The 12,824-nt window shown below is 43.0% G+C and overlaps 1 protein-coding gene across 2 annotated transcripts in view; it reads left to right on the top strand.

Moving 5' to 3' along the window:
- The first annotated feature begins 3,500 nt into the window (after positions 1 to 3,500).
- Positions 3,501 to 12,824, top strand: part of PIP5K1B (phosphatidylinositol-4-phosphate 5-kinase type 1 beta) — a 151,524-nt gene continuing 142,200 nt past the window's right edge. Inside the window, exons 1-3 of one of the 2 annotated variants that reach the window (XM_019517489.1) lie at positions 3,501 to 3,587; positions 5,472 to 5,540; positions 9,920 to 9,961. In XM_019517489.1, coding sequence (XP_019373034.1) covers positions 5,472 to 5,540; positions 9,920 to 9,961 — 111 coding nt within the window. In that variant the 5' untranslated portion in view covers positions 3,501 to 3,587. The remainder of the gene's footprint in view (positions 3,588 to 5,471; positions 5,541 to 9,919; positions 9,962 to 12,824) is intronic. The other variant, XM_019517490.1, reaches the window with a different exon arrangement.

The raw sequence follows: 12,824 nt of genomic DNA, 5'->3' as shown, positions 1-12,824 counted from the left end.
TAACAGATCAGGTTGGCTGATCTCCTACGTAGGGCTTTAAACTAGGTTCATTGGGGAATGTGGATGCAAAGGGCAAAGAGAACCTAGGATCAGCGAGCCATGCACTGGATCAGCCCAGGTAAGTACTAAGGGGCCAGACAGGCATCAGGGCTGGTAAGTCTGTTGTGGAGAAAGGGACATGGGGGAGGGAAGGGGCATGGTGGGGGGCAGATTCAGGGTCCCACAGTGAGGGAGGGAGTAGGGCTGGGGGAGGGGCAGCAGCAGGTGCTGTACACCAGGGTGGGGCATGGGACGGAGCTGCGAGTGGCTCATCGGGGGCAGGGGGGGGCAGCTCCCACTCCTGTGCGCACCCCAGGAGGGCATGGGGGGCATGTGCCCCTGGATCTGCATGCAGGATGAGGGCGGGCTACTGCTGTGGGCTGGGGCAGTGCTGCGCTCTTCCCAGCAGGGGGCCAGGCCAGGCTGCACTTGGGGTGGAAGGTGGCACCACTGGGAGGGGAACTACGGCGGTGGCGGGCACTGCAGCCACTCCAAAATTTGCCGTAGCCTCCACTCTGAGCACCACAGCCACCCACCCTGAGAGCAGCCCTGGCCCAAGCCCCCTGCCCAGAAGAGCCCAGCACCACCCCAGGCCCCATCCCACAGCAGCAGCCCTCCCTCTCTGTGTGCATAGATTCAGGGGCACATGCCCCCTCATGCCCTCCTGTGTGTGCAGGAGTGGGAGCTACCACCCCCAGCCGAGCTGCCTGCTGCTCTGTCCAGCACCCTGCTCTGACTGTCAAGTACCTGCCCCTGCCCCACTCCCACTTCCTCCCTCACCTCTGGGGCCTCAATCTCCCCGCACCCCTTCCCTCACAGCAGACTTACCAGCCGGACCTAGCTGCACTCCTGGCCACCCGCGTGCTGTGCTGCACGAGGCATTTATCAGTGACATTGGCTACATCAGCCCAAAAATGCTGATTGCCAATAGTGTCAATTTTCCTTATATCGGTGCCGATCCGATATGGGACCAACGTATCAGAGCACCTCTAACAAAAACTAGTGCTATGTATCTCTGATTTAGTTAGTCTATAGAGCAGGATTTAAGGCAGTGATTCTTAACCAAGGTGCTGCCAGATCCTTTGAAGGGTGCCATGGGGTGTGAGGAGATAAGTCAGGTGCAAAGAGATGAGTAGTTAAGCACAGGCTCAGTCTTGTCCCTGCCTAGATGATCGCCTTCTCCCACTATGTGGCTCTGTTTGTAAGAATTGTGATATATAAATTAGTTTTTGAAATTAGATGCCACTCAGCTTACAAAAGGTATGTAAGGGAGCCTTGAGTCTGTAGAGGGGTTGCCTTGAGTCAAAAAACTAAAAGATTGAGAACCACTGATTTAAGGCATTGTTCTAATTGGGCCAGGCCCTCCGAACAATGGGAGAAACTAGTACAAATAGACTAGTGCTGCATTCTTCACAGTTTTAAATTGCATGTTCAGTTTTTACTGTAGTCAGGAGATCACCATCTGTCTCCCCTAACCTTGGCAACATTACAGGGGCATATTTTTCACATGAATGAAATGTTCTTGAATAATTTATCTAACTATCTTGGGCACAAACAGGCTTTTCTTCCAGGTCTGGAATGAATGTTCTCATCAACTAACATTTATTGCACTGTGAATTCCTATGCCGGATTCATGTTTGACTTTCTCTGAGTAGGTCTGATAATATCTAGGGGTAGTTTGAGCAGTAATATAAGATCTTGCTTTTTTGCTTTGTTTTGTGTATTTCAGGTCCTTTTCTTAAGGCTTCAATTTTAATAAAGTAACCACAGTAAAGTTTCTATACTGAAAGTTAAAGTTATATTTTTTTCTGGAGAAATGAGTGTAGCCATGGCTCTTGCTGGATACATTCTGGTATCAGTGTGGTTAAACATCTCTCTGTCAGCAATGCCTAATGTTATAAAAGCCATGCATATTTCCAGATAATTATATTATTAAATTAATATAAAGGATATTTTGCCTCTTTTCAACACCCTTGGAAGCTTTACATATGATAGCAGGATATGGGAAAGTCATGTAATTAATAATTAAGATATTAATTGGTTAACAGAAAGCTTAAAATGAAGAATGTACTTTGTGACAGGTGGAAAAATGTTGATGTATGATATTAGGAGGTCTATGTCACAGGAAATTTTGAGTTAAATATTTCCTTTTTTTAGTTTTGAATAGTGAAATTAGCTTTCTAAAGATGTGTACCTGACATACAAGCCTTGTTGAATCCCAGTGAGCATTTGTAGTCTTTAGCTGCCAGGAGAAGATTGCTGCTTTAACGTAAACTTCTTGACAGTAGTCTTTTGTGGGGAGAGTGCTATACAAGTACTTTCAAATGACAAAGATCCTAACTTTAGACTTTTATTAAAAATAGCTTCTAATATAAGAGCTGCTTAAACTGTTTAAGAGAGAAATAGCATTTTGATTTGCCAATGTGATCACGGAGAGAACAACATTGAATTATTGTCACAGGGCTATAGCATTTATTTAAAAGAATAAATGCAGAAAAGAATATATCCAAAGGCATGTCAAATGACACTTTTCCAATTTATTAATGCAAGTAATCTTGTTGACATAACTAAAGCAAGCAAGATGCATTTGATAATGTATTAACTGTGTAATTACAGTACCTTAATTGTACTCAAGTGAGAAGATGTTATGTTGCATTGTAATTACTAATTTATGAATATATTTTGAAATGTTTGTAGGTTACTTTTAATCTTACAGTGCCCAATCCTGGAAATCTAATCATGCGAGTAGTCCTATTAATTCCAGTAGGACTACCTGCCTCAGTCTGGTTTTTGTAAGCAAGTAACAGTAATAAGGATTTGGTATTCTTGTTGAAAAACTCTTCAGGGCAGAGGATATGTTTAAACTGTATTCTGGAAATACCGTGTAAATTTATGACCCTGTATAACTACTTTATAACAGCAATGTCAGTGACACAGTAGCAAAATATCTAGCCCAAAAGCATATTTGAACACATTAATTTTATTCAGTGTAAGAAAAACTAATTACTGAATACACTAAATAACCTGTTAGTCATAAAAACCATTTGAGAAAGTTCTTGCACAGCCCAATTTGGGTGTTCATACGTGTGCTCTCGGGGTGGGGGGAGAGCCACTCTAATTTCAAGTGCCCAAAGAGTTTTGTGTATCGGCATCCCTGCACTTCAAAATGGTGGCAGGGGTGCTTTATCTAAAGCTCATCAAAAGGAGCTTTAGATAAAGCACCCCACCACCACTTTGAAGTGTGGGAACACTGATATATGAGGTCCTAGAGGCTGCTGAAATGCGGTAATTGCCATGCTCCAGCTGACTTACTATAATTATAACACGTTGGAGCAGCCTGCCTGCTTGTGTATAGGTACCCCTTGTAACCAGACTTTAGTCTGCTTGGACAGCCATGTCAGATTCTAATGCAGAAAGAGAGAAATCAGTTCCAGATCATATAAATGATTGACTTTTGTGTTAACAGGAATTTAGAAAAATTGGCAGCATTGATGAATGGATTGACCCTCCTTCTTCGCTCCAGATGACTAGCACTTTAGCTCAGAAAGGTATGTTGATCTCTTCTGTTGCTAAAATCCAGAAGGATTTAACATACACTTTAAACTCTTTCTTCTCTGGACTGCCACGCTTGGAGTACACCTTATTTCAATACTTATTTGGGAGAGGTGCACTGATACATCAGCCCATATCGTATCAGCACCTATTAAAAGGAAAATTGACCTTATCAGCAATCAGCTTTTTTTGAGTGATGTGAGCAATAATGTTGCTGATTAAAATGCTGCGTGCATGTGCACAGCCACAGCATGCATGAGGCCAGGAGTGCAGGCTGGAAGCTTGGAGAGCAGAGTCCAGCATGTAAGTCTGTGGGCAAAAGGAGGTGTAGGGGAGGGAAGGGACATGGGGGACCAGATCGAGGCCCCTGTAGTGAGTGGGGCTGGGGAAAGGGCAAGCATTGCCCGTTGGGGGTGTGGCACAGGACAGTGCTGTGGCTCATCTGGAGGGCCTGGAAGTGGGTGGGACAGCCTTCACCACAGCATACACTCCTGGAGGAGTCTTGGGGGACATATCCCCCTGGATCTGTGTGTGGGGAAAGGGTGGGCTGGGGCCAGAGGCTGTGTTGGGATCTGATGCCAGGTCCAAACAGTCGTGCTGTCTCCATGTCACTTGTGTGATTGTGGGATCCCACATCAGATCCAATGGCACCATATTGCCAGTGCAGAAGGAGCCCAATCTTGGACTTCCCCTGCACCAGCAAGTAGCAAGCTTTGGATTTCTGCTTGCCTTTGGCTGGGAGCCCTGATTGGCTGAGGAGCGCTCCGAGTCTCTGGAGCCCACAGGAGTCTTGAAAAACTTCAGTGTGCTCCAGAGTCTGGGCACTGGCCAGAAGTTCAATTAAAGGTGTGATAGGAAGCAGTCACAGAGTTATTGCATATAGTTTGTGTAATAACTTTGTGCTTATTCCTCATTTTATCACACCATTAATTGAATGAATGTGTGACCAATTCACTACTTAAGACTTGATTAACCAGATGTAAGCATTCAGTTGTGATTAACCAGCTAAGTGTTCAATGGTGATTAACCCTATTGAGTGTAACATCTGTTAGGGGCATAAGGTTATGCCTGTACAGCATAGTGGATTGTTGTATAAAGGTACCTGAGTTAGTTCTAAATGGGCTGGCTCAGGTACTGAAAGCTATCAAGCTATGTTAATGTTGTGCTTTGCCCAGGTATATTACTTGCTTTTTCTCAGTTCAGAACTAGCTCTGGTAGTCTCTTCATGCATTGAGCCATGAAGAGACATACCATAAGAAAAGTTAATTCAAGTTGGCTTAAGTATGAAAACAGACAATTTCATAAATATGAAACTTGCTGATGAGCCATAAAGAAAGGTGGGTGGCTGTGATCATGCATGTGAATAATGCAGTGCCACAGCTTTTTGGTGCTATTGCAGTGTCTGGTTTTACTTATTGTTTCTTGAATAATCTGAAAGTGTATGCTTAAACCAAAGCATCAATGACCTCCACCTGCTAACTGGGAAAGAGTTGTAGGGGGATGGGAAGATAGAGTGAAACACAAAAGAACATAAATGTTTTAGAGGTCAGAATTAGTTTTTGAAAGTTCAAGCTAATAATGTGACTTGTTAGTGCAGTATGAGACACAAAATGCTGGGGTAATCTTGGGTTGCCTACTGAAAGAGACATGTGACATCATATAAAATATTTACTTAGCTGCTCTTTTGGATCTTGATTTTAAGTGAGAGTGTTAAAGAAACGTGGATCTGCAACTAATTTTTTATGGAAAAAGATATTATCCTTGTGATCTGTTGTCGTCTAAAATACATGTACTTAGTAAGCAGAGAAAAATAAACTAGAAGAGATTCTTTTTTGCCTTTAAAATAAGCTATATAAACTGAAGCTTTGTGTCTCTCTCAGATGTCGTCTGTTACTGAAAATGGAGATGCCACAGCCGGAAAACCAAACGAGGAAAAAACTTATAAAAAGGTAAAAATGCTAGTAACTCTTTCCCAAAACTATTTTATCTTCATACTACCTAGGTATTATATATTGATATATAGATACTATCAGTCAAACAAAATGACCAAACAAAGAAACAAACAAAAGGTGTGCTGCTGTTCAAGTGTGCGTATTTTATATCTTTTGGGAAGTGTACAAAGTATTTATATGCAGTAAAGGTGACTCTTGAAAGCTAATTCAATAAAAGTTTTCCTTTTAAAATAGACCTTGCTAGACACAGAATTTTCCAAGATATAACAACAGAAATCTCTCATCATAAACATTGTTGTCAGAAAAATCTAGTACAGCAAGTTCTCTAATACTTTGAATAATTATACCATGCATCTTGACTACAAAATATTTTTCCCCCATTACCCTCCATTAATATTTTGCTGAAGGTGTAGGTTTTTTGTTTGTTTGTTTTTTTTGTTAAGGTAACTTTGTTTAATCAATGATGTGTCTTTAATTCTTTCTTATGATAATACATATGGGGTGGATGCTATAAGGGCATTACAGAGCAAGGTAGTATAGTTTAGGGGTTCTGTGTGGTATATTTTTGCCATTACCCTTTTACCTTTGATTCTCTGAGGTTGACAGTAAGATTCCCATTGGCACAAGTGGTGTCTAACAATAAACTTTTAAAGTAATGATTTAAAAAGGGTGGGGGGAGAACCTTGTTTCTGAAGTGAACAAATGCTTGCCTGCTAGTTATAATTCTTTCTTTCCGGTTATTAGGGAGAAGCAGTCTTTGATACATGTGTACAGCATCTAGCACAGTGTTGTTGTTGCTTCTCTCAGACCTTTACAAATGACTTTTAATTATAGTGGGAAATAGTCCAGGGATGACTGCAAGTATCTTTGTAACTTGGCAATCAGGACTTGTAGCAGAGATGATATCTTTTATTAGACCAATAAGCTTTTTGCAAAAAAAAATCTTTCATTGAAAGCTTTCGGCACAGACACCCTTCATCAGGCATTGGAGGAAAGATTGTAAAAGTTCTCTTGGGTAGAAATGAAAGTTCATGTTTCAGAGGATTTTACAGAGGAGTCAATAGATGGAAAACTCCCCTGCGCAGTCAGTTCATAGTTGGTATGGAGCCTCTCATGTCCTGTGAGGATCTGTGATGATGCAAATTACCTTGAAGCAAAGGCAGGAACAGGATTTCAGGATTTGTAACTTGGAGCCTTTACATGTTTTTGTTTTTTTTAGCTGAAGGTAAATCTTAAGGTATAGAGTAAGTTGTCCACAAACTTCTTGAGGCTTTTAGGCACGACTCTGACTTGGAAGTAAAACTACTAAAGTCTTTTAATGTTTTGGATACATAAGGAAGAATTATCTCCCTCCCTCTTTTCCTCAAATGCTATCAGTGGGCTACCTTTGTTCCAGAGCAGGGCTGTCCACTTCTAAGTGTCTGAGGGCTACACTAGCAGCGGCCACACTGCCATGGGCTGTATGCCCTCTGTTTCCCCTGAGCCACGTGCCTTCCCACTGTACCCTGTGGCCAGGTGCCCACCCTACTATTCCACCCCATGTCCCTCCACTGCACTGGGTGCAAGGTGCACCCCTCCCACCATCACTGCACTGTCTGGGTCCACCCCTCCCCTGCACTATGCGCCTGGACATTGCTGCTGCTACACCCTATGCCCTCATGCCCAGGCACCCTGATTTACCCTTACCTAATTTATCTTGGCTTTGTTGTGCTGCACCAGTCAGGTACACCAAGCTGCTGCCCCCTGACCCCTACCCCCAGCACTGCAGGCTTTGCTATGCTGTGCTACACTGTGTGCTGCACCACCCTGCCCCCTGGGGCAGGGGCAGGAAGAAGGAACCAGGGAGGGGGAGCCCCCAGTTGCTGCTGCAGCCAAAGCAATGTGGGGAACAGTGACTGGCTGGGAGCCTGGAGACTACGGGCATGTGTAGGTGAAATGGGGGGCCTAAATTGGAGCAGTGGATTTTTAAAAAAACATCACTTCAATTTAGGGCCCTTTAAAACCATGTGTCATGCACACGCCCGCACACACTTACTTGCTTCTCTGGCGGCAGGGAGGGGAGGGTGAGCTCCTGGCAGGCAGAGCGGTCCCTGAGCTGCAGGGTGAGAGGGGGCTGGTGGTTCACCCTGCAGCAGCGGTGGGCCCCTCCAGACAGCATCCGCCTGCAGGCACCTGGCTCAGGCAATCCTGGTGGGCACTGCAGCTGTAGAGGGAAGCACTGGGCCCCTGCGCAGCTCAAGCAGGCAGGCAGTCTCTGGGAGGGAGGGGGGAAAATCTGGGCTGCTGCCAGGCTGCCTGCAGGGCTCCCTGCAGAGCCCCTGAGCTGCACGGAGCCTGGTGCTTCGCTTCATGGCTGTAGAGGCAGCAAACTAAAACTGTTTGGAGTTTAGTATGCTGCACCCAAGTCATTTAAGGCGCATTACGCTGCTGAATTTGCTACAGTGGCTGGAATTAATGCACAATATGCTGCCGATGCTTGCAAACACCGACACCATTAAAATAGTGCAAAAGCATTTAGCTCACTTTAAAGTGTCGTGCACACGCGCCTCGTTTCATCTACACACAGCCTGTATGTGGTTTTCAGGCTGCCAGTTGGACAGCCCTGCTTTAGAGTAAGTCCACCTACAGCAAGGGTGCAAACTGGTGGTAAAATTCTAAGTGGGCAGGGGTGGACTTGAGATGTACTGTCATATCTGACTAGGGAGTTCCAATAGGATTTGAAATGCCCTCTCCCAGAGTTGAATCCTCCTACAACACAGCTAAGCCTGCCTCTGGGGCATCTATGTCCCTATACAGGTAAGTGCAAGTGCTGTGCTAAAACAGGTACAAAAATTACTTTATAGAAATGTAACACCATATATGTCCTCCTTGCAGATAAGGACTTAGGGGATAGTGACTCTTTGTGTTTCAAATGACAAAATTAAAGCCAAACCTCAAGAACCTATTTGGCTCTGACCCTAAGAAATCAAAGGACCTGCAACTTTATTGCAGCTTTATTCATGGCTTGAGTTTCATACTTAATATTTAGAAGGAAAAAGTACTTTCATCACAAATACATTTGGTTTGTGTCTGTGTAGTTATATTTTGCTTCATAGTATATTGTATCTTGTAGGGTTTGGTTTCTGACAGCACTACACAGCAACTAGATTATACTGTATAGAAGTTTAGTCATATTTATCTAAAGTATAGACAAAAGGGGGAAATGATGCATGGAAAATTTCTACTTGTGATGTGAAATCCAGTGACCCATACGACAGAGTGAGGTGATATAAAAGTCTGAGCCTTAATGGTATTTTCCATGTGCCACAGCTTTAATAGTCAAATCCCTCTTATGAAACAATAATTTTTAACTATGTGTTTACTAACTAAGTTATGTAAATGGTTCCTGCTTAGAAGGTATATTGGAAAAGAATGTTGCAACGGATGTCAAAACTAATCACAAATACTTTGCATTTTCTGTGAAAGTTAGTGGGTTTATTATGTAAATAGAAACTAAACAGTTTGCCTGCCTTTTACAGTGTAGAGTCATTTCCCTGACCCAGAGATGGGTTATGATTTTTTAACATTCTCTTATTGCTAGAGAAGTAAATATTTTCTTAATGGTTATTTAAAAGAGAAACCTTCAGTTTTCTAAACAGGGAAATAACTCTTTAGTACTCTTCCTTCTAAGAGCTTGCTCTTAATTCTAAAAACTTGGATAAGTGATGTAGGCAAGCTTTAGAAATTAGTATTACAAACTGTATACTTGAACTAATTAATCATATCCCAGGGAGATGGATTCAGCCACGGCTCCCAATCTGCCTTGGGAGCTGGCAGGAAGTTGCCAGCAGCTGATAGGAGAGGGAGTGGGCAAGGCTACAAAAAGCCCGTGAAAATGATAAACAGGACAATGGATTGAACCCCCCAGGCTGCTTTGGGGGCTAGCAGGAGGAGAAGTAGGAAAGAGGAGCCCTGGTTGAACACAGCTCCCTGGATTTGGTTTTCCTGGGCTTGGAGTAGCCCCACACCTGTCTGCTTAATCCTTCACAATCCAGGGGCAGGGGTTACATTCATATAGGCTGTCTATCTGTCTGTACAAATATATATCTGTGGTAGTGGATCAAGCATTAATACTGTTGAGTGAAAGTTTTGATCATAAACTCCAACTATGTTTCATCTGATTTTTCTCAGAGTAAGCTGCTTCTTCCTTTTACAAGATTTGTACCTAATTCAGAATCAAACTTGTTGGTGAAGTGTTTGGTTAATTTGACCAGATAGTTTTGGGTTGTTTTTACCTTTTAAAAATTCTCATAAAGCTTTTGTGTTTGACTTTATTTGTTTGTGGTAAAATGCACTCAACAGCATCTCTATTTTAATTAATCAAATTTGCTTTTCAGATTATTTCCCGAAGTAATAACACATTGACCCATTTTTCCAGGGTGAGTGCATACTTGTCTCTTACCAGCTGTATAAATTTGAACTTCAGGAAACTCCAGGGAAAGTTATCTAAGATGATTAAAAACAGATGAGAACTTTTGAATAAGCAGTGCCAAGGCATCCCTAGAGCTTGTATGATCCCTGAAACATAGCTAGAACAAGAGACAGTGATAATTCTTGCTTTTGAGTCAGTTTTGTTAATCAACGTCTGACTTCCATAAAAATTTCTTCTCCCACTGAAAGTTGACAGCATTGTACTCTTCTCTAGTTTGTTGCCCAGAGACCACATGTTTCAAACTTCAGTGGAAGATGACATTTTTCAGAGTTAGAAGTTGATTTATAAAAATGACTCAAAACAAGAATTGTCACAGGTAGGGTAACTAGGGATGAGCAAGAGGGGCACCTGTCCTGGGCACCAAGTTAGTTGGAGTGTTGGAATCGTTCCTCGTTCCCTCCAGAGTCAGTGCCCTTTGCCATGCCAGGAACTTCAAAACCAGTTCCCAGCTGCTGTTGCTTTAAGAGCAACAGAGCTAGGGCAGGCAGACTATGCATGGGCAGCACCTTGGCTGGGACTGTTCCCAGTGTTTAAGGCTGCTGCCTGCCATGTCAGCCCTGGCTCTCTGAACCTGTGCCCCTTCATGCCTCCCACTCTCCAAACCCATGTGCCCCTTGCCCTTGGACCCATGTGCCCTCTTCACCCCAATGCTCTTAGCCACATACACCCTCTCCTTCCTACCACCTCCACTCTCCCACAGGCTTTGCCCTGGGCACCAATTTGGCTTGTTCCACTACTGACTGTCTCTTTCTTTTTTGCCATTCAAAAAAACAGAGCATCTCCTAAACCTACTTGCTAGCATATGGCAGCAAACCAGATTCTAGTTTTAGCTTGGCACTTGCATCTAAGATACAGGGAAAATGCTTTGGCCCGGGTTAGGGTCTCTGCTTTTATAAGTGTGAAAGCATAGCCAAAGTCCAAACAAATGTGGTCAGCTTGTATTGTCTGCCTTAATTCTAGGAGTTGCTGTGATGTTACTAATACCTTGACAATCTTTAACTTAAAATTAGAGTTTGCACTTTAGCTTTATGTATCTTCGCCTCATTCTGCTTTGCATTTTTGTAACAAATGCTTTACATAAGTCATTTGGTGTTTCATATACACTGAGAGAGTCTGGCTCATTGTGGCTGGCACGGAGGTGAAAATGACATCTCCTCTGGCACCTTGGATCCCTGTATCCCTGTGGGGAATTCACCTGGAGGAGGGAAGCTGAGCGAGTGGCTTGAACTGTCATCAGACTCGACATATGGCAATGATGCTTGCTCTGTGGATATACTGAGTACCATACGTTTCACTCCTTCTAGCCCTATCATCCCTTTACAGCCAACAACCCCCACTGTGCTAGTTCCATGCTTCCCAGCAGGAGGAAAATGTGTAGCTATTTGCTAATATTTCATCTACCTTGATAGAGTTTCTGGACCCATGGCTATGCAAACAGTAGCCTGTGTGGCTCAGAAACAGCCCAGAATATAAAGTTAAGGTCATCATTTTGAAAAGTGGCTGCTAACTTTGAGTGCCTGAATTTTTCAGGGTGCCCTATATCAGCAGCTTTTATTGACTTCATTGTTTGCAATAATGGATCCTCAGTATTTTGGAAATGAGGGGGTCTGGATTTCTCAAATGGGGCAACCAAAAGTCAAGATACCCATTTCACTTCTGGCAACTTGCACAGCAGGAAAAAACGTAGAAAACTATCCTGGATTGAGTTGTACCCAGTTGAGCAACATGTAAAAAGAGGTTCCAATTTACATTTGGGCAGGAAAATTCATTTTAATAACTTTTAAGCGAGAAAAAATAGTTTCTGTTTTAATTACATTTGCTGCAGAGCAGCCTAGCAGAGTGCTTGCATTGTATTCATAAAAGAATCGCAGTAAATCTATTCCCCTGCCTCTCTGGACACAGAGTGAAAAGTGTAGTTGATCTGAAAAGAGCCCTGATTCAATTGTTAATTCCCTAGTGATTATAACAAAAGCTAACAGCAGTGACACAGAAGGCACTACAGTCATTATAGAGTAGTAGGAAGAGCTGCATTAGCATCTTTTGAAACATGGTTCCAGAGGGCACGAAAGAGGGATGGACCAAGAACAGGGAAGTACAGCTGTGTAAATGAGTCTTCAGATGTTGTTTGTTTGGTTTTTTGTTTTTGAAAGGGGAAGAGGGCAGATGTGGCTTCATTCTGTTAACTGCTCTTTATCTTTGGCATAAAGATACAAGATACAGGACTAGCTGCAGACATTTATAACTTTCCTGATTAGTGTCTCCCTGCAGCTTCCCTTAATCGCACCTTTGCTATTCAAGTGAATGCTTTACTTTCTTCCTGTTCTTAAGCTGTAGATTGTTTTATTGAAGCTATAATAAGCCTGTTGATCTAGAGGTCAGGGCTGCTGCTAGCAGAGACAGGCAGTAACCAAGGTGAATTTGACCTCTGCAAAGGAAAAGCAAGTTATTAGTATCCATCTGCTCAGCAGTGTCAAGAATGGAGAATTGGATTTCTGAGCAGCTGAAGTCCCAGCCCTATGAAATACCACAGACAGTTGCAGGGAGCTCAAGCTGTACAAAGAGAGCACTGTGAATGTGGGAACTGGGGTGCAGTGGCCCATAATTACAGTAGGATTGTGCAGTTCAGCTTCAATAGATTGTGAGGAGGTACTGCAGGAACTCAGCAAAAGCAGCTGAAAAAGTACTGAATGATTAGGATGGTGAACCACAGCAGTCTAAATAGCTAAAGAAATTAATATAAAATTAATCAGATGCAGCTCGTACCTTGAAACAAAATTTGTAATTGCTCACAACTCTAATAAGCCTTTCTT

The sequence above is a fragment of the Gavialis gangeticus genome, unplaced genomic scaffold, assembly GCF_001723915.1.
Source record: "Gavialis gangeticus isolate Ggan-Ray unplaced genomic scaffold, GavGan_comp1, whole genome shotgun sequence".
NCBI classification, from domain to species: domain Eukaryota; kingdom Metazoa; phylum Chordata; order Crocodylia; family Gavialidae; genus Gavialis; species Gavialis gangeticus.
This window is presented reverse-complemented; position numbering and strand designations above follow the sequence as displayed.